The sequence below is a fragment of the Jaculus jaculus genome, chromosome 12 (assembly GCF_020740685.1).
Source record: "Jaculus jaculus isolate mJacJac1 chromosome 12, mJacJac1.mat.Y.cur, whole genome shotgun sequence".
Lineage (NCBI taxonomy): Eukaryota > Metazoa > Chordata > Mammalia > Rodentia > Dipodidae > Jaculus > Jaculus jaculus.
In genome coordinates, this window is record NC_059113.1 from 52,534,899 (window position 1) to 52,557,196 (window position 22,298).

At 46.5% G+C, this 22,298-nt stretch overlaps 1 protein-coding gene across 8 annotated transcripts in view; it reads right to left on the reverse strand.

The window, feature by feature from the left end:
* Positions 1 to 22,298, reverse strand: part of Katnip (katanin interacting protein) — a 223,978-nt gene that overhangs the window by 9,504 nt on the left and 192,176 nt on the right. For all 8 annotated transcript variants that reach the window (XM_045131100.1, XM_012951121.2, XM_045131101.1 and 5 more), the window contains 4 exons: positions 21,858 to 22,063; positions 19,293 to 19,371; positions 13,047 to 13,224; positions 878 to 1,043 (listed from right to left, as the gene is read on the reverse strand). In XM_045131100.1, the coding sequence (XP_044987035.1) occupies positions 878 to 1,043; positions 13,047 to 13,224; positions 19,293 to 19,371; positions 21,858 to 22,063 (629 nt within the window). The remainder of the gene's footprint in view (positions 1 to 877; positions 1,044 to 13,046; positions 13,225 to 19,292; positions 19,372 to 21,857; positions 22,064 to 22,298) is intronic.

Below are 22,298 nucleotides of genomic sequence, written 5' to 3' on the forward strand. Positions count from 1 at the left end.
CAAATCTCCATCAGCTGGGAACCTAGCATTCAGAACACCTAAGTTTATGGGGGACACCTGAATTAAAACACCACAGATGGCTTAGCGGTTAGGCGCTAGCCTGCAAAGCCAAAGGAACCAGGTTCAATTCCCCAGGACCCACGTTAGCCAGATGCACAAGGTGGAGCATGCATCTGGAGTTCGTTTACAGTGGCTGGAGGCCCTAGTACATCCATTCTCTTTCTCTCCCCCAGCCCTCCATTTTTTTAAAAAAATTATTTTTATTTATTTATTTATTTGACAGAAAGAGAGAGAGAGATGGGTATGCTAGGGCCTCCACCTGCTGCAAATGAACTCCAGACTCATGTATCACCTTGTGCATGTGGCTTACGTGGGTTCTGGGGGAAATCAAACCTGGGTCCTTTGGCTTTGTAGGCAAGTGCCTTAACTGCTAAGCCATCTTTCCAGGCCCCTCCATTTCTTTTTTTGCCCTGTATTGGTGAGTGCCTTCAGGCACAGCTGGCTTCAGATGGAGCTGGCTATGGAGCCTGGCCAGTAGTCCTCCCTCCTTGAGATGGAGTAGCGCTCTGAGGAGATGAAGCCTGTATTATAGCTCTCTCTCAGCACTCAGTGGATACCAGATCAGAACTGCCCACTGTAAGTCAGAGTAGGTCCCCTAGCCCCAGGAGAGGTGGACTGCAGTTTCCCAGGCTGCCCTCGGCTGTGGGTTGCATTTGCTGGGTGCAGAATGGAACAGCAGTTCTTGCTCTCCCTGGATGTCACCCCTCTCCATTTGGAAGGTTCTGGAGGATTTATACTCCTCTCCAACAGCCATGTAGGTCATTCATCACCCTTCCCTGACAGTGGGCTGTGCTGCCAGCCGCTCTGCCTGGCTTACCCCTCGGTAGGTGTCCTCAGGAGATTTATTGTAGTTCCAGAAGCGCAGGCCTGCAATGCTTTCAGCTCTGTCGAAGCGGATTATGACCACGTGGTCCAGCCCTGGTGAGAAGGGGACCAGCCACATGTGTTCATCCTCTGTGGTTACGTTGACACCATCAATTAACCTGCAGGCAGTGGGGCAGTGAGGTAAGATGGGCTGTGCCTACCCTTCCTTCTAGAAGGCAGGTACTAGAGAGGCCCTGTGTTCTTAGCCTAGGCACAAAGTCTAGTATAACTTAAAACAACCACAAAAAATGACTCACAATCTCCGCAGCTATGGTTACTTGCACAAGACCTGCATATGATGGGTCCAGTCAACATCCTGTTAGGGACAGGAGTGGGGCTGGGAAGGCCACTCCCCTCCCTGCTGAGATAATGACAGCTAACTCTTCTGTGGCACAGCCACGGCTGAGTGATGAGAAGGAGGAGTATGGTGGGACTGAGGGGAGCCAGGGAGATAATGTGGGACATACATGACCAAAATGCAATATTTATGTACGAAAACGTCTAAAAGACAAAAACAAAGAAAGCCAGCAAAAACAGCATGCTAGTAACAGCACAGTATGGTACACATCCATCACGGCTATAGGAGGGGAAATGGCATCACTCCAGAATTCCTTAGCCAGTGACCCTGTGCCTGGGATTGTTTTCTCCCAGAGTGAGTCCACATGTAGGAAGGCTGTCTGCATACAGCTCAGCACAGGGCACTTTACACTGGTGCACATGACGGTCTAAACTCCCAGCCACAGGGAAGTGTACAAGCCAGTCTGCAGGGGAGCTAATGTGATCATGAGATACTGGATACAGGGTGAGACAGGCCACAGATGACAGTGGCCCTGACTACAATCCTAGAGGCAATGCCAAGGACCCAGCAAGAGTGTACAACAGTGAAAATCTTGTGTGGGCCAAAGGGCATATATAGTAGAAATGTCTTGGTTTCCCAAACATCTCTAAAAAGAATGTGCTGGCTTCAAATATGATTTAAGGGAATTAATGTCCCTTTTCTCTCAACTACTGGCAGCTCTGAGGCCAGGGACAAGTGCTAGATGAGGCAGGTGGTCAATAACATGGGAAGGGCCAGCCCTGCTGTCTATCTGCAGGCCTGGATGTCTGGGGAAAGCTGTAGGCAGCAGAAGGGAGACCTGTCCATATGTGTTGCTTCAACTGCTACATCCCATCACATGGTTCCTTGCTCGGGCCATCCAGGCTCATATCTCTCTGCTCTGTCCATGTCTGTACTGACAGCTTAAATGGCCAGGCGCACTCAGCTTAGGCCTGTCCTTATGGTTTGCCCATAGGTATGGCATTGCCACTCAGAGACCTGGCCCTGGAGACAGGGCAGCCTCCCTCCCCTTCTTCTCTCCTGGATGTTGGTGATCTCAGGGCCACTGTTCCAGGAGTGACTTGGACTGTGTCCATATTTTCTAGATTTGAAAATAAACATTTTTTTTTTCTTTTCCATTTGAAAGTCTTGGGTTTGGAATAAATCTTACCATCTAAATGTTCATCCACAGAGGTAAAGCTTTCTCCCTCTCTCTCTAAAAGGCTGTTATTAAATTGATGGATGGTGTGTCTTACAATTGTTGGCATCTTAAAACTGAAGAAATTTAGCAGCCCGACCCTGGTGTTTGTGAACGAAGCCAGCTGTGGACTGCTGCTTCCTCCCAAAGCAATTACCTCTATCCTGATGATGGGCAGCCCCCAGCAAGGTTGCAGCCTGGCTCCAGGAGAGCAGTCACTGGGGGTGGGTGGCAGGGGGGTCAGCCGTAAAGGGAGGGTACTACACTCACTTCTTAGCTCTGTCCCTGAAATGCCAGCAGCATGAGTCTCCCTTCCTGGCTAGACCAGGGTCTCTAAACACCACCACCAGCAGGATCCTGCCTTTACAGAGAATGGCTTAGGCCAGAGGGGTGAGAAAGATGCATGAGGAGCTTGGGCCATCAGAAAGCCAGAAGTACAGAATGGTTTGAGAGCACAGGGGATGGATGGGGGATGTGGCTCAGTCGTAGAATGTTTGCCTAGCATGCCTAAGGCAGTGGGCTCAATCCTTAGTACTATATAAAAAGAAAACAAAAAACAAAACCTAAAATATCAAAAAACCCATAATTTATGTCAATATAGATTTATATTATATATTTACATATATAAATGTAAACACATACATAAATATACTCAGGAGCTGAGATTGTCCAGGATCACCAATAAGGATAAAAAGCAAAAACCATGACTGGCATGGTGCTGTACTCCTAGGACTCTAGCACTTGGAAGACTGCAGCAGAAGTATCTTGAGTTTGAGGTCAGCTTGGAACACATAGAGATCCTGACTTATAAAAGTGAAGAAACCAAAAAGGAAACAATTACCTATGTAGAGAGCCTACAGAATGGGAAGAAAGTCTTTGCCAACTACACACAGGGGATAAATACCATACCCAGGACATATATAGAGCTGCAAAAATTAAACTAAGTAAACAAATCATTTAATCAGTGGATGGGCTGAGGAACTGAAGACAGTTCTCAAAGAAGGAAACACACACACAAATTAAAGCTGCTTTGAGGGTTTGGCTTTGTATTCATATAATCACAGAGCTGGCTTTGGTAATGGAAAGCTTTCCTTTCTCCATCTATTGTGAAGGATATTCTTGCTGGGACAGTAGTTTGGGTTGTAAGCTATGCTTTTTTAGTCTTGGAAGTGTTCCATTCCATGCCCTTCTGGCTTTCATAGTTTCCACTGAAAAATCTGAGGTAATTCTGATGAGACTACCTTTGTATGTAATGAGTTGTTTCTCTCTTGCTGTTTTTAGCACTCTCTCTTTGTTTGTATTGTTTAGAGATTTAACTATGATGTGCCTTGGAGAGTTTCTTCTTTGATCCTGTCTGTTTGGTGTTCTGTGGGCTTCTTGTACCTGGATGGGCCTCTCTTTTGAGAGATTGGGTAATTTTTCTTCAATAATTTTGTTGAATTTGTTCTCTGTACCTCTGGTCTAGATTTCTTCCTCTTCTGGTATACCCATGATCCAGATGTTTGGTTGTTTCAGTCATATTCTGTTCCCATGACTTTTTTTTAACTAGCAAAGTTTTTGGACTCCTGATCCATTTCTTCTGTCTTATCTTCCAGGTCAGAGGTTCTATTCTCTACATGATTGGCTCTATTAGTGAGGGCATCCAGAGAGGTTTAAAAAAGCTCTATTTGATTTTTGTTTTCTGTTTTGTTTTTTTCAAGGTAGGGTCTCACTCTAGCTCAGGCTGACCTGGAACTCACTATTTAATCTCAGGGTGGCCTTGAACTCTCAGCAATCCTCCTACCTCTGCCTCCTGAGTGCTACCACACCCAGCTGTGTTCATCTCTTTATTGAGGTTTGATTTCAGGTAAAGGTTTGATTTTCTTGATGCTTCTGGAATTCATTCTTGCATTCACAGAACATTGAGAGATCCAAATGGAATGTGTAAGGAAGCCAGCCCCCAGATGGCCTGCCTGTATAGGGCTGGAAAGTGCTACATGAGCGGCTGTGGGAAAATGGCCAACAATTTTGTGTGCTAAAAGGGGACACTGATATAGCAGCTTAACAAGATGGGTATGCTTCTGCAACAGTGGGACACAGCCTACGTGGGTAATCAACAGCTCTCTGATTGGCTAAGAGATCTCCTCAGTGGAAAGGAACCCTTAGCTGGAATTGGAAACTGAGTCAAAATCCTATGGAAACCAAAACCTTGTACTCCAAAAAGCAGCTCCCACTAGTCTTTAGCCACAAGAGTTACACCCACCTAAATCTCAATTAATTTATCCCATTGAACCTAGTCTGACCTCAGTCTCCTTTGGAGAATCTGTTTTTCTTTTTCAGAAAGCAGCTAAAATGAGGAAATAACCACTCCTCAGACATGAGCCAGGGCCCAGGTGAAACCACAGAGGAAATGGTGAGATGAGCAACAGCGCTGCTTCAATGGCAAGCCTGTCAACCAGCACCAGGGTCACAGAGACAAGCACAGAGGATACTCAAAATGCACCAAAGCAAAAATCCAGAACCTGTTGAGAGCATAACACTTAAGTAGACTTAAAACACACCCACCATGACTCGGGAATTTGCGGAAGAGGGAGTGGAAAGATTGTAAGAGCCGCAGAGTAGAAGGGGATGTCTAGAGGCACTGCTCACCTCCCCTTACAATGACTAGCTGATGCTCTCACATCTATACCCTGCAAACCTAGGGGGAATACCAGCAATCCCACAAGGACAGCCCTCAGCAGAATGGGGGCAGGGAGGAGGGAAATGATGGTAGTAACATAGGAAGTATCTATACAAGCTTATACTTAATAATAATAATTAAAAAAAACCAGAAAGTGGAAAAAACTGCTTTGAGATTCTAACTTTCTAGGCAGAATGACCATCATCAAGAAAACAAGTGACATCAACTGCTGGTGAGGACACAGGAAAAGGAACTTTATTCAGTGTTGGTGAGAGTAGAAACAGTATAGCCATTTCAATCAGTGTGGAGGCTCCTCCAAAAACTACAACTAGAACTATCATGTGACCCAGCTATATAAGACTCTAAGTCAACTTATCACAGAAAGATACTTGCACATCCTTGTTTATTGGCAGCTCTGTTTACAATAGCCAGGAAATGGAACCAGTCTAGATATCTATCAACAGATGAACAGATAAATAAAATGTGGGGCTGGAGTAAGATCTCTTGTTGTGCAAACATGAGGACCTGAGTTAAATCCTTGTATCACATAAAATGCTAGGCCCTGTCTGGGAGGTCCCTGATGCCCCCAAAACATTACAGGCCATTGCCAAGGCCCTTGGTTTCCCACCAGGAATAGATGGTAATACCCTATTGTTCTAGACTCCACATACTTGGGCTGCAAGGTCACTGAGAAATCCTGCTGGAACTGAGCTGAAACCCTCCTCCATGTAGAATAGCTGACAGAAAGCTAGAAAAAGCTACACTGCATGAAATTCAGTGGGGGAGAAAGAAATCACCAATAGAGATACTCAAGAGGGACACTGTAAGCCTTATATTTGGCCAGCCAAATAGTGGCATGTCTGTTATGGGGGAAACAAACCCTCTTTAATTGACTGGAGTGCCTGTTCCATGGGAAGGAATACATCTAAGATACTGAAAACCTACAACAGGGCTAGTCATGAGCCCTAGGGGTGTAACATCTGCTGGTGTCTGGATAAATGTATATACTATGCTCACCAAACTGCCCAGTAAGCACTTCTCTTTATATTCATACCCATATATTAATGTTACTCTCACTTTTGGTTAGTTTCTTTTTTCAGATGGCAGTGACCTTGGGATGACTCAGAAGACATCATGGTGCTGAGAAGAAGTGACAGAGGAATGCTCAGCACTGAAATGTATCTGTCACATCTTCCAAGGCTCAGGGTCCATTACAGAAGAGGTGATGGAAAGACAAAGTAAGGGTAGGACTCCTAACAACATGCTCCTCCAGACACAAAATGGCCTGGCTATCCATGACTTCACAGTGCCTAGCAATACCTATACAAGACCATCAAAATAGGAGGAAAAGATCATGACATTTTTTATGTTAAAGAGAGACTGATCGAGATGGGGAGGGGATATGATGGAGAGTGGAGTTTCAAAGGGGAAAGGAGGAGGAAGGGAATTACCATGGGATGTTGTTTATAATTATGAAAGTTGTCAATTAAAAATAAATAATTTTAAGAGATTGTATAAAAGAAGGGTGGGTGAGAGTCAATCAAAATTCAAGATATTTTGAATAAGACATATGAAAATCTACTTTCTTGAATAACAGCACATCTAGCAGTAGACTGTTATTAGAAAATTCTCAGTGCCAGGGATGGGATACCTTTCTGTGAGTTGTTGGCTAGGGAGGTCACTGTTGCCTCCAAAACATTTATAGGCTATTGCTAAGGCCCTTGGTTTCCTGTGAGAAAGAGATGGTAAGACCCTATTGCTGAAGACTTCACATGCCTGAGTGGCAAAGTCATTGAGAAATCAAGCTGGTGCTGAGCAGAAAACCTTTTCCCTGTAGCCCAGCCTACTGAAAGCTGGAAAAAGCTGTACTATATGCAGCCTTATGGGAGACAGAAGTCATCAGCGGTAAAAACAGTGGACACTGGAAGCCTCAAGTTTGGCCAGACAGGCCAAATGACTGAATGAGTGCAATAGTTGGCATGTCTGCTCTCTGATTGGACTGAAGGCCCACTCTATGGGAGGGAATACATGCCTGGTACTGAAAACCTAATCAAAAGCCTATGGCAGGGGAGGTCATGAACCTGCTCTTGTCTGGATAAATGCATATATTACTCTCACCAAACTGCACTGAAAGCACTAAACTTAGTGTTCATATTCATATATTAATACTACTCTCACTTTTGGTTAGAGAAGCTTCTCTTTTCAGATGGCGATGATCACTGGGATGACCCAAAAGGCAACACAGAGCTGAGAAGAAGGGACAGAGGAGTGTCCAGCACTGAAACCTCTCTATCACACCCTCCAAGGCTCAAGGTCCAATGTGGAAGAGGTGGAGGAAAGAATTAAGAGCCAAAGGAAGGCTACCACTCCTTACATATAACTGCCCAGACAGAAATTGGCCTTGATATCCAAGACCTCACAGTGCCTAGCAATACCTACACAAGACCCTCATAATAGGAGAAAAAGATGATGGCATCAAATTAAAAGAGAGACTAATGGAGAGAGGGAGGGGATATAACGGAGAGCAGAGTTATGAAGGAGAAAGCGGGGGAAGGGAGGGAAATGCCATGGTTTGTTGTCTGTAAGTATGTAAGTTGTCAATAAAACTATATTAAAAAATAAAATGTGAAAACCTTCTATTCTGCACACTATGGGTGAACCAAGAGGACATAATAGAAGTCAAATAAGTCAGGCACAGAAAGACTTAACACAAGATCTCACTCATATATGGAACTTTGATTTCAAAAGAGTTGAGAGTACAGTAGTGTTTCGAGGAGCTTAGATTGTTGAGTGGGGGATGGGGCTGGAAAGATGATATTCAAAGTATTTAAAATTTAAGTCAGATTAGAAGAATAAGTTCTACCATAATGCACAGCTTAAAGTCAAGGATGCATTCAGAGGAATGATATAGTTAAGTGGTTTAGTGATTGCACAAATGTCATAAGATGCACTTATCCACAGTGAGCTGACTAGGATGTCACAAGGCTCTATAATCTTATAGGTCCATGACCTACACATGGTCCATCATCGACCAAAACGTTATTTTAATACAGTACATGGTCATATTGGATTCTTGAAAGATTCTCACTCAAAAACTGGAAACTATATGAGGTATGTGAGGTGATAATGTGTTAATTAGCTCCATTTAGTATTCCACTATGTAACTTGACTTAAAAGCATCATGTCACATGTGATGAATATATATAATTTCTTCTGTCAATGTAAACATAAATAAACAAAAGTTTGTTTTTCCTGAAAAAAAAATGCTAGGCCCTGTGACTTTAGCATTAACAGGGAGGTGCGGGGGGTGGTGGTGGTGGTAGAGACAGGAAGATCACTGGGGCTCCTGGTCACCCAGTCTAACTGGAAAATGGCAACTCCCGGTTTAGTGAGAGACTATTGCAGGGAAGTAAGAGGGAAAAGCAACAGAGGAGGATATCTGAAGTCCTCTTCTGGTTTCTACACACATGCTCACACATTTGCATACACAACATACCACATACAGACCAAAATAAGAATCAAAAATGTGGAATAAACATAATGGAATTTTATGCAGCCATAAAGAAAAGTGAAATCAAGACATTTTCTAGAAATAGAATGGAATTAGGTATTATTAAGCTAAGTGAAATAAGTTGTGGTGGTTTGAATGTAAATGCCCCCCACTGTTGATTAAGCTTTTTACTTAAGTCTCTAGCAGGTACAGCTCTGTGGGAGAAGGTGTGTCACTGGGGCTGGGTCCTGAGTCTAGTCTACCGTGTGTTCATCAGAGCAAATGTGAGCTCAGGCTGTTCGTTCTCTCTCTCTCTCTGCTGTGGATGTATGATAAAATGGCCAGCTTCCTCCACCATGATGAAGCTTCCCCTCAAAACCTTAAGACTCACAGAAGGAAGAAAGGGACAGGTCTGTAAGAAGAAACACAGGTGGTAGGGGAAGAGGCTGAGTGAGAACAAACTATAGTGACACAGATATACAAAGATACAATGTCATAGCCATTACTTTGCTAACCTAGGAAGGGAGGGAGGGAGGGAGGAAGCAGAAAAAGGACTGTAGAGTCCCTGAAAGCTTGAGGAATCTAAACTCATGTGAAGAAACTATAAAAAGGGGCCACTTCCAGAAGCAGACAAGTCACCTGGCATTTGGAGGCTTCCAGCTCTACCATGAACATTTAAGGGTGTAAAGAGGCCATGAGCACACTTTCAAGTCTTTCTTGGTTGGAGATATGTACTGAAATGTTCATATGTGATGTAGGCTCAGCCTGTGACTTGCAAGATAATCTGCTGGGTGGCAAGTGGGTGACAGGGGTGGATGGGCTGGCCAGAGCGTGGATGCTTCTGTCACAGGCTAGGAGCAGCTCTGAGGCTCCAGGTCCAGGTACTCAGCTGTCTTTCCAGGATGCAGAGCTCAGGCCTGGCAACCCTCCCCCCCCTCCCCCTCCACAACCACAGAAATCAGTGCCAGCAGGAGTGATATAAGTAAGGGACATTTAAAAGGGACAAGCAGACCTTTTACGTCCCCAACCCCATGTACTCCTCTGGGTCGGGCCAAGGACTATAATGTAAGCATCCTCCTCCCCACCTATAGCCATGTGTATGTTGGGGGACTGTCCCCATTCCAAGAATGAGGAAACAAGGTAGAGAAGACACATCACTGGACAGTTGAGTGTCTGGACAGCACAACCCATGAGCCTACATTCAGATCATGACTCTGCCACTTAAGCAGTCTGGAAACCTCTGGCTACTCTGTGACTTCAGTTTCCTCATCTAAAAACAGGGGTGATAATAATGCGTACTATCCTAAGCTTGCAGTTAACATCTACCTGTAACCTACTTACCACAGCTCAGTGCCTGACATTTAGTAAATGCTCAAACCCTGGCTTTTATATTAATGGTGGTGGTGGTTATTATTATTATTATTATTGGTTTTTTATCTTTTATGAGAGAGAGAGAGAAGAGAGAGAGAGAGAGAGTGAGTGAGAGAGAGAGTGAGTTGGCACATCAGAGCCTCTAGCCACGCAGTTGAACTCCAAATGTGAGAACCACCTTATGTGCATGTGTCACCTTGTGCATCTGACTTATGTGGGTTCTGGAAAGTCGAACCTGGGTCCTTGGGCTTTGTAGGCAAGTGCTTTAACTGCTAAGCCATCTTTCTATCCCTCTTCTCCTCCTCCTCATTATTATTATTATTAATTATTATATTGTGTGTGTTTGTTACTACTGTGGTGGTGGGTGGTATATGTATGTGTGTGTGTGCAGATGTTCGTGCCCCATGCATGTGGTGGTTTGATTCAGGTGTCCCCTATAAACTTAGGTGTTCTGAATGCTAGGTTCCCCAGCTGATGGCAACTGAAAATTAAAAAGTCTCCTGCTGGAAGTGTATTGTTGGAGTGGGCTTATGGGTGTTACAGCCAGTTTCCCCATCCCAGTGTTTGGCACACTCTCCTGTTACTATGGTCTACCTTATGTTGGCCAGGGGGTAATGTCCACCCTCAGGTCATTTCATCATTTCCCCTGCCATCATGGAGCTTCTCCTCGAGCCTGTAAGCCAAAATAAACCTTTTTCCTCTTAGTTGGGTGATATCTACCAGCAATGAGAACCTGACTCCAATAGTAAAGTGGTACTGAGGAGTGGGATTGCTGCTAGATACCTGACTGTGGCTTTGGCCTTTTGGAGCTGATTTTCAAGAGGAATGTGGAAGGATTTGAAACCTTGGCCTAAGAGATGCCTTGCAGTGCTGTAAATACACCTTGATGAACTATTCTGGTCAGAGTTGAAAGACCCGAATGCAGTACGAACTATAGACTGTGAGGTTTGGCTTATGAGGGTGAGAAAGAGCTTTACTTGGATTGGGCTAGAGGCAAATTGTGCGAAAAGCTTGCTGTTATGCCCATGTCTTGAGAACCTGTGCAGGGTTGCTTTGTGTAGAAATGAACTGGTGTGAGCAGAGGGATATGGCACAGAAAGAAAAATATTTGGTCCTAAACTGCTGCCCGTTCACCTGCAAATTGTTTTAGAGGTTACAACCATTCAGACTGGGCCAACTGACCTGCACTGGGGCAACAGGAAGAATGTAGACTCTTTTGAAGGGGCCTGAGTGTTCAAGGAGTGTCCTATTCTTCAAAGTTTGCTTTATTCCCTCCTCCCCCCGGATTAACAAATTGGTACCCTACCTGATATTGTTGAATATAAGAAATGCAGGAAAGAGAGGGTCATTGAGTTTGCAACAGTCTTGTGTTTTGGAAATGGCATGGGCAGTGTGATGCAGGTTTGGTGGTTGTCTGCGTAGAGACCCCATGGGGCCATGAGGATGACCCCTGGATTATAGTGGAGACCTAGTGGAGATGCTGGGACCATGAGATGGATGCTAAGGAAAGCTGCCAGCCCCAGTGACGTTTTCCAGGACTGTGAGTAGCCTAGCTGGAGGGGTGGAACTGGAATGCCAGAGACTTGTTGCTGGTTAGAATTACTGGACTTGGAGATTTGTCATTGACTAGAGTTGTTGCACTTGAAGCTACAGAGTTTAATTCTTCCCTGGTTGTTTTAAATTTTGTATTGGTTGAATATTTATTTGCTATGCCCAATGCTATCTTTTGCATTGTGAATGTTTATTCTGTGCCATTATGGGTCTTGGGGGGACTTTTTGATATTATGACTCAGTTGAAAGACCCTGGACTATGGGAATATATGAACATCACTGGAATTGATAAAGACTATGGGGACTTTTACAGTTGGATGAGTGCACTGCATTTTAAATCATGGATGGTTATAAGTTTATGGGGGCCAGGGGCGGAATGTGGTGGTTTGATTCAGGTGTCCCCCATAAACTTGTTCCCCAGCTGATGGCAAGTGGAAATTAAAGCCTCCTGGAGGGAATGTATTGTTGGAGGTGGACTTATGGGTGCTGTAGCCAGCTTCCCCTTGCCAGTGTTTGGCACACTCTCCTGTTGCTATGGTCCACCTGATGTTGGCTGGGGGTGATGTCCACCCTCTGCTCATGTCCTTGATTTCCCATCGTGGAGCTTCCCCTTGAGCCTAAAAGCCGAAATAGACCTTTTTCCTCTTAGTTGGGTGATATCTACAAGCAATGAGAACTTGACTGCAACAATGCACATATGTAGATGCCAAAGGAGACTGTCATCTGTGTCAGATGACACAGAGTCTCCTCACTGAATCCAGAGCTTCTGTTTTCAGTTAGACCAGTTGAGCCAAGCCCCAGTGATTCTCTGGTCTCCAGGCTCCCACATGACTGGAGCTACAGGCATGTGTGGCTATGCCAAGCTCATGAATCTCATGGGTTTGCATGGGTGCTAGAGAATTGTACTGAGGGCTAATCAGGCTCTCTCAGACCCTTATGCTTGCATAGCAAGCACTCTTACCCACAGAATCATCCCCAGCCCCTTGGTTATTATTGCTCTTACTGCCATTATTAGTGAGGTTAAAAAATTTGCTTAAGGCAGAGGTGGTATTTGCACTCCTGTCCCCCAAACTCCCCTTGGCTCCTCATTCATAACCACTGCCCTGAGTTGAGTACAGGTCTATGGATGACAGGTGCCATATCAGGCTTGTCCCATCACAAGCTCAACCCAAGCTTGGCCATGGTGTCTGGCTAGTGCAGGTGGGTGCAGCTCAGTACCCTGCAGAGGCCTCCTTGCCAGTTGCCTCCCAGCTCACAGGGGAGAAGCCTGGGGTTCACATAAGCAAAGCAGAGCTGTATGGTCTAAAGGCCCTGGCTGAGTGCATGGGGTTAAGACACCGCCCTTATCCTACTTACCCCTCCAGCTATGTGGGTCACCTCTTTTCCTGAGCCTCAGTTTCCTGGGACCACACACCCTCACAGACAGTGCAGGGGTCAATATGGGTGGGATGTTGTTTCGTGTTTGTCTGATGTCTAGGATGTAAGACATATCACTAGACCTAGCTGTTATGGAGCCAAGCTTCCAACAGACACTTACTTGTCTATGGTCCGGGAGTCATCAGTGTACTCCGGCAGGTCATTTAAGTCCCTGGGGGAGGCAGAGAGCTGGTGCAGATAGATGGGCAGGGCCTGGCCATCCTTGCCCACTACTTCCAGGCCGGTGAGCCCCAGGTAATGCAGGTCCCCCCAAGAGGCCGTGAAGTTTAGCCGAAGGCCTGCAAGTAGAAGAAAACAAGCCTGTTACCACCAGAGGCTCAGAAACAGAAGTTGAAGGTAGAGACAGGAAGAAAGACCTTTTAGCCTCCACATTCTCCCCATGGTAACAAACACTCCCTCAGGTTATTTCTTCTTTTCAGGGATCATCAGGCCCAGGCCACTGCTACAGCTCAGAACCTGCTGCAGGTCTAATGGAAAACCCACATGTGGCTGGGAATTACCCTACCCCCACATCTTGCACGTTGCTGGCACCTCATGCAATGTGGCCAGCAAGGTATTTCTCTCCTGGCCCTCTACTGATGTCCTCAAACCTCATTGGGTATTAGACAGCCTGAGCGCCAACAAGACAGTATTTTAGCTGCTCATTTTTCTATGCCTTTCTTCCACCACAGGGCCTTTGCACATGTTTCATCTTCCCTCTGAAGTCTTGAATCTCCTTAGCTTGTCTTTTAGGACCAGAACTTTCCTGTGTCAGATCAACCCTTCGCTCACAGCCACCCTATCACTGTGGTCTTCTTCCAGGTCCTTGTGGCCACTATTTAACAAATGTCCATCTCCCTGCCAGACAGTCTTCCTAGGCTACTGTATGCCCAGATGCTGGCACAATGTCTGGCAGGCAGTGGGGCTCAGTAAGAAGATGAAGCAGTCACATCATGCCATGCCACATCCTACATCTGGGAATTTGACATTTTAAGCAAATTGGATCATAACACGAGGTCTCCCATGGATTGTGGTAAAGGAAGTAGTTATCACTGACACCCCATCTTTTCACCCTCACCCTACTCCATCAGAGACCATTAGCAGTGACCTCCCTTGGCCCTGTGGCACCAAGGCTGGGTGACTCACTTGACTGCCCAGAAAGCTTGCCCTGGATGGGTCTCTTGGTCATGCTGTCACCCTATAACATACTTGCTAGAATTCTTCCCTCCTTCCCAGTAGAGCAGGACCACACCCAGGGACTCTCTCATCCTAGAGAATCTTGGCCTATGACACACACTGTTGGCAGCTCAGTTCAAAAGTTTAATGCCAGTTGGACTGGTATCATGAGGTGCCAGCCATTTCTTGAGAGGATGAACTTAAGCCAGATGAGTTTCTGGGACATCCTGGGTCTGGTTGTGTGCCCTCACCTCCTAAGCTTGATGTCCTGTCCTATTGTTTCCTGGCCTCCATTTTGTGACTCGGTCCTCAGACCCTCATAAGATGAGATCACTATGGGCCTCTTGGGGCTGAAAGAGACACAAGACCTATATGGCAGGAGCTGGCAAAATGATTCTCTGTGCACACTGCCTTTCATGGTGTTGGGAGTGAGCAAACCAGTCCTATCCCTCCCACCCTTGTCTTGGTTGCTTTGCAAAGTGGCTTTGCAGCTTCCCCCACACAAAGGTGGTGGGGCCTTTTCACTATTGCATCTGGGTGTGTGGCTTGCTTTGTCCAGCAGGGCAGGACAGCACAGGACAGGAACGAATGTCAGGAAAGTCTATGTGTGGGGCTTGTCCTCTTTCTTTCTGCCCTATTCAGGTGCAAGGCCAGTCACCTGTTACATGTTGCCAGACACATGGGCAGGACCAGAACATTAACCAAGTGGCTCAGAGGAAAACTGGCTGCTTGTGAATAAGTGGTGCTGGGTTAAGTGGTCACGTTTTGGGTTGGATTGTGCCATAACAGAAGCTGATTGCTACAGTGCTCTTGCCCATTGTCAGATGTCATCTCTTGGAGTTGTTCCTTGATAACATGAGCTCAGACAGTGCCCCCATTCTTCATGCTTTTGCCCCATTTGCTTTCTTGTTCACAAGACAAAGTCCATGGTATTTGCTTATTTGTTTCTGTTAGTTTCCCCAACTGAGTCAGAGGCTCCCACTGTTCTACCAGAACCAAGAACAGTAAGTAACACTGGACAAATAGATGCTGGAAAAGTGTTGGCTTCATTTTTACTAGACTTTAAGTTTTTTAAGATCAACAAGTAGGTGGTGGTTAGCAGATGGATGGTAAACATGCTCAGTGACCATTCACCACGTGCCTACTGTGGATCCAACACAGCACAGTGAAGCTCAGCTCAAGGGATGCTCATCCTAACTCAGCCCACAGATACCCAACAACTACTAAGCACTAAAGCGGGGCAGACCAGTGTTTGCTAACAATAGCAGAACTATGGGGCTGTGGGCAGTGAACAACTGAGGGGGTGAGTGCAGTGTGGCCAGGGAGGTCTTTGGGGGAGGTGGCATCTGAGTTGGGGCCTATGTAATGAGAAGGGGTCTACATTTCTGGAGGAAGAACATTCTAGAGTGAGAAAAGATCACATTAAGAGCCAGGCGTGGTGGCACATGCCTTTAATCCCAGTACTTGGGAGGCAGAGGTAGGAGGATCACTGTGAGTTCAAGGCTACTCTGAGACTACATAGTGAATTCCAGGTCAGCCTGAGCTAGAGTGAGACCCTACCTCGAGAAAACAAAAATACAAAAAAGAAAAGAACACATTAGACTGGACCCACATCTGGAAGAAGCTAGCCTAGGTACAGAGGAAGATGAGGTAAGGAAGAGGCAGGACCTTAGGATTTCCTGATGTGATGTGATAGGATATTATGATTAGGATACTTTTTATGTTTTAGGTTTCATCTCTTCTGTTGAATTAGGATCTTGCTCAAACTTGCTCAGTCCTGGGATTGCAGGCAGGTTTTCCCACACCTGGCTATGGCTTGCTACACTTGTCAACAGGGGACTGGCACAGGCTGGTTAGCATGCTCAAAAGTGTCCTTTGGACTGGAGAGATGGCTTAGAGTTAAGGCACTTGCCTGCGAAGCCAAAGGACATTATGTTCTACTCTCTAGATCCCACATAAACCAGACATACAATGTGAAACAGTGTAGGAGGTCGCACATGTGCACAAGATGGCACATGTGTCTGGAGTTCCATTGCAGGGGTTGGAGGCCCTACACCAATTCTCTTTCTCTCTCATATAAAAAATATTTTTAAAAAGTGTCCTTCAGTAGGACCATGCAGGATGACAGATAGCACTGAGGGTCACCAGAACAAGATGGTCATGGTGGAATTGGGTAGCAGTGCCTGCACTGGACACCAGAGGAGGGGAAGAGGCTAATCCTCGGTGGAGGAATGGGTGGGTGGGGATGGGACACACAGGGCGAGGCAGAAAGGCTGCTTCTCCTGAGCCTGCTGTCTCTTCATGTGTCCAGTAAGATGCACAAAGATCCCATATGATCTGGGCTCTGAACAGGCTTGTTTTCTATTTTTTATTTGCAAACAGAGAGAAACACAGAGAGAGGTAGAAGAGAAACGGAGAGAATGGGTGCATCAGGGCCTCCAACTGCTGTAAATGAACTAGAGATGCACATGCCACTTTGTGCATCTGGTTTTATGTGGGTACTAGGAAACTGAATAGTCATTGAGCTTTGTAGGCAAATGCCTTAACCACTGAGCAATCTTTCCAGCCCTAAGACTGCTCTTTTGAAACTAATATCCACATTCCATATTCATTTTCCTCACATGTATCAATTAGCATTTATATAAATGGAAATTAATTTTATTTCTCTCCCATGTTTCAGCCTTCTCAGCTCTGCTCCTATTAATCACCACTGATATTTGCAAAACTTCCAAAACTAGTGTCACTTGGAAATTAGCAAGTCATATATTCCCTTTCAAAGCATGAATGGGATTGGCCATGTTTACCAGCCCAAGGTCCCCTGGCCCTTTATTAAAGCTCTGTCTGTTTGCATAGGTGGCTGGTACAGGTAGATGATTTGGGATAAGTAGGGTGAAGGGGGGCAAAGGTTAAAGAAGTGATGCAGAAATCCAACGTCTTAAAGCTCATGTTTGTGGGGATATGGCCAACAGACATTAATATTCTCTGAGCAGGTACAGAGGATGTAGTGTTCTACTACCAGGCAAAATTCCCTGGACACAGCCATATCATCTGTGATAAAGACTGGGTGGGTTCAGCATCTTGGGAGAAAACAGCAGATGCAATACATAGTGGAGGGCCGGCACCCCTGCCTTCTTCTCCACTCAGGACACAGAGGAGGGCCAGCGTCCCCCCTGCTTTTCAGTCCTGCTTAGGGCACACCTTCAGTAGTAGTTCAGCCACGCTGTCTAGGCAGCTGATCCCTGATTGAGCTGCAGGATGCCTGGGCCCATCCAATCTTGACTTTCATCTCCCCCAGCCCTCTCTGTCTACTATGGGCAGCTTCTTGATTGGTTTATGGGTGGGTCAGGATCCAAGATGGACCCAGACACTTAACTCTTGGGCTTTTGACTGTACTGGGAAATAGAAGTGGCATTTGAGCTGAGGTTGTAGAGGGGAGGAAGATGGAACACAGGTTTGGAGATGTGGAGATGTTATTTCTCTGTTTGTTCTCAGCTGCCTGAGAACTAGTGATCGGTATGCCTGAGGTGCAGATGCCATGTTTTCTTTTCTTTTCTTTTTTTTGCTGAATTCAGCTTGAATTCAATTTCCATTTTCATTTAAGAAAAGAGAAGAATCATGGCCATCAATATGCCCAGCAAACTCAATAAGAAATGACTGCTGTCTTCTGAGGCATGGAAGCAGCATGGTGGTCCAGAACCTTGCTCAGAGGTCACTGCTACAGGTGCCCATTCATAGCCATGCAGAGAGGACTTGAGCCATGGAGTCAGCTTGCTTCCATTCCCAGATTGAAACCTCTGGGGGTTTACTCAGGCTCTCTGATCCTAATCTAATGTGGGAAGTAGGGGTGGATAGTCAGGGCTGGGAGAGGGTTCAGTGAGGAAAGCAGGGAAGGCCAGCTCTGCTCCTCCATGACAGATGAGTCGGGGAGCAAAGCAGGCGCTTCCTTAACATTAGGCTGGCTAGTTACTTATTATAGGATCTCCCTGTGGAGTACATGCTGGCCTTGAACTCGAGACCCTCCTGTTTCTGCATCTTTAGAAGTACTGAGATTCCTGTTACATTGACTCTTTAGTCTGTTACTCTAAATGGATGGAGAATGGCTTGGGATGTAAAGGGCTATAGATTCAAAACATTACTTTCTTGCACAGGACAGATGAATTGCTCACTTGAGAACAACAGGGAAGACTTCTGGGGGGGGGAGGGCTGCAGCAGGAAGCCTGCAGGAAGGGGTGTGGTGCACACCAGGCCAGTTGAGAATCCTCCCCCAGGGCTGAAAGGCAGCCTCACTTGGGACTCTCCTAGGCTGACGAGTCTGCAGAAGGTCATGACCCTTCCTGGGACAGCCATTTCCAGTTGCAAGGAAAGACGAGCACGTGAGCTCATGCTCAGCTCAGGACAAGGCCTCTACACTTTCCTCTGTGAGTACTGAGGCCTCTTGCAGCCCACAGCCCACCTTTCTTTGCCCTACCCAGGTCCATCTGCTCTCCAGTGTGGGTCTTGGGGCCCTGAGGAGAGGGCAAGGCTAGGGCATGGCAGAGCAAGGCTGCAACTGGAGGTGTTGGGCTGCTTCTAGAGAAGTTGGGGGACAATGTCACAGCTCTGGTTTCAGAGATAAGCTGGAAGCAGGTGACACACTTGGAGGTGGGGGGTGGGCTGGGAGAAGGAAGCAAAGCAGTGAGGGCCTGCTAACAGGTCCCAGGGAGGTGGGCACAGGCGATGTGGACAGCAGGGAGCTGACATAGACATGTGTGGACTGAGAAGAACTGGCTGAAGAGTCAATAGAGATGAGATGAATGGGAATCCAGTGGGATCTGTTTTGGTCCCTAAGCTGGCTGTTGTCTGCACAATGCAATATGTGCTTTATTTCTGTCTCATGAAATTAGCCAATAATTAAGAATCTGGGAGCCAGGGCAGTAGCTCAGTGATGGTCCTTGCCTAGCAGTTCAGAGACAAACTTGGTTTCAGAGAAGTCAAAGGACCTAGACCTGGGCCTGTTCCCCGGCTATTTTTGTGCATCTATCTGTATATGGCTGGGTCATAGCTGCAGCCTTATGTGTCAGACCCACAGCCAGCACACTGAAAGCCTGTATGCAAAATGCCACAACACCCCACTACAAGTGCAAATTGCAAAAAGGCCCATGCTAGGAGTGGCCCCCACTCCCTTCCCTCCCCACCCAGGGTGGGTACTCACACAGCCCATGAAAGATGCCCGGCTCTGGTGTGGTGACTTCGGGGACAGGCCCACTGGATGGCAACTCGAGCCCCAGTTCCTGCAGGGTGGTTGGGGAAGAAGCAGAGGGAGATAGGGAAGCTATAGTACCCCAGAGAACTGATCACATTCCAGACTCAGGGCCCACCCCATGCGCATGTCCTTTCCTTGCATGTCCTTTCTTCCTGTTAAGGTGGATGAGGTGGACACAGCCTAAGACCTGATCCCTACTGGCAGCCAATTCCTTCTTGCAGGTGAAGCAAATACTCCCCCGGGAATATTTAGCCTTCTTAAAGAATCTACTGAGATGGAGGAGAGAAAGAAGAAAGGAAGGGAGAGAGAGACAGAAGGAAAAAGGTTCAAGCCACAGAGCGTGGCTGTTCAGAGCTGGAATCCAAGAGCCAGGCTGAGGCGCCTGTGTGGTTGGGAGTCTCCAGTGGACCTCACTGGAAGCCAGGATAAAGGCTGCATCTCCTGAGGGTCATAGCAGGCTGCTGCACCCTGCTTCTGGGGGCTCCTGTTTGCTCACTGTTAAATTCTTGGTGCCCTAAGTCAAGGGCAGTGAGGACCTGGCACTCTGGACGAGAGAGCAGAAGGAAGCTAGTGTCTTCTTTTCTAAAGCAGGACACAGTGACCCCTGCTGTCCCCCAAGGTTGGGCCCATCAGCAAGCCTTGGTCCCAAGGCCTTGACTGGAAAATATCGGGCAAATGAAGGACCTCAAGGTCAACTCCACAGAGACCCAAAAATCAAATTCAGACAAGACAGATACAGCATGCTCTCTGGCTCACGGAAGGCTGGAAACATTTCCATATATTGCCATTTAAATTGAGAGTTTAAACCCAAATTTCTGGCTTTTCTTGAAAAGTTAAAAAAAAAAAAAAAGATCAGGAGAATGAGAACAATGGGCAATCAACTGTCACTGAGTGGAGTGGCAGCCACTGTCCTTAGAGGCAGGGAGCCTCGCCATTCCCCAATATCTCACAGTGCTGCCTGGCCATACTGTGAGTGAACCTGAGCAGCCAGTGGTCGATGTGCTGTGAGCTTGCTGCCTCAGTGGCCTCCATCCCATGCGCTTCTGAGTGCCCTCCTCTTCCTGTCCCCACCTTCCTCTTCATTTTGATAAGACCATCCCATCCACCCTGGAGACTCCATTTTCATGACCTGCCCTTGCACCGAAGTTCATAATTTTCTAAATTTAATGTATTTATTGATAAAAATTTACAAACATTGGAGTCATGCATTCAAGTTCTTTTAGGATGTATTGCCAGGGAAGGCACTTAACCTGTCTGAGCATCCATGTTCTCAGTTGGAAAACAAATAGTCCCTATTCAAGGGTCATTGTGAGCAGTATGCCAACCCACACACCACTCCTGGCCCATGACAAATGCCCAAATAACCATAGCCTTGCTCATGGTTGTTTCTGTGGGTGGGGGGAGGTGGTACTGAGGACTGAATTTTGGGCCCCTTACACATGCTGCCAAGTGCTCTACCACTGAGCTATACCCCTTTCTTTGACCTTTTATTTTCAGACAGGGTCTCACTAAGTTATGCAGGTTGGCCTTGAACTCCCTCTGTAGCCTAGACTGACCTTGAATTTGTAAGTCTCCTGCCTCAGCCTCCAGAATGGCTGGGCTTACAGGCCTATGCCCCCAGACCTAACTCTGACCATTTTCTTAATTGCAAAACTGCCTACTCCAGGCATCTAGTCCACCCAAAAAACAATATTGATTAAAATACAACCTAATGTAAAAATTCCCCTGAGATTGCCAACTTCTAAATTATACATGACACCAAGCCAATGTCTCTTGGTTTTGATTAAAATTTGAATACTTACTTCACTTCAGTTAAAAAGAAACAATAAATAATTAGAGAATGAAATATAACATACAGGATAAAAAATGAAATAGAAAAATTAGGGATGTCAGGATAGCAGCCTCAGCAGCTTCAAGGACGTCCATCTTGATTCTTCCCATTCTGCTCTGAGGTGGTAGCAGGATCTGCTTAGGGATCCAGGTGGGATGCCATACATCTATCATGCCAGCATCTGGAAGGCTCAGGCAGGAGGATGGCAAGTTTGAGGCCAGCCTGTGCTACATAGTGAGACTCAAATAAACATAACAGGGCTGGAAAGATTGCTTGGAAGCTTAGGGCACTTCCTAGCTAAGCATGAGGGCTGGAGGAAGCCCTAGGGACCATTAAGTTCCAGTTCCAGATCCACATAAACAACTGGCCTTGGCTATATGTGTCTGTAAGCCTAGTCCCATAGAAGAGCAGAGACCCGAGTTCTCTGGAGCTCATGAAAAAAAATGACAAGCTCTCGGACTGGTAAGAGACTGGCTCTCAACAGGGCTGAAGAGTGATGGAGCAGGACATCCAACAATCTGCTCCAGTACCACAAGAGAACACATGGGGTGCCACATGGGCACAAGTGCATACACCACACACACACAGACACACACACACAAAGCAGCAGCAGCAGCAACAGATGAAAAACAGCACCAAAGAAATCTACTTAGGGACACTTCTCCACACTAGTCCAGTCCTACCTGATCCTCAGCACTGGAGCCAGCCTGCGTGAAGGGCCTCTCGAGGACCTCGCTGTCAGCCGTGCTGGGTCTCCTTAGCTCCTCCTCGAGCTGAAGCCCACACAGACTCTCCACATCCATGTCGAATATCTCATCAGAGCAGAAAATGGCCTCCAGGATGTTCTCATCAGTAGTGAATAGGATAGTGTCTCCAAAATGCTCGGGAGCTGGGTGTGTTACCAAGAGGACAGAAGCTCAGCTTACCCCAGGCCTCGATGATCTGTCCTCCCAGAGCCGGCACCTTCTATGCTGCATGCCCCAAAGCAGCTGCCAGTTTTGATGTGAGTGAGCTGCCTGTTCCCATGCGTGAGCCTCATGGAACAGAGTGCTTGAGATCTGGCACTGTAGCACAAAGAAGATGCCTAACCCAGATCCCAAAGCCTCATTCTGTTTTTGTTTGTG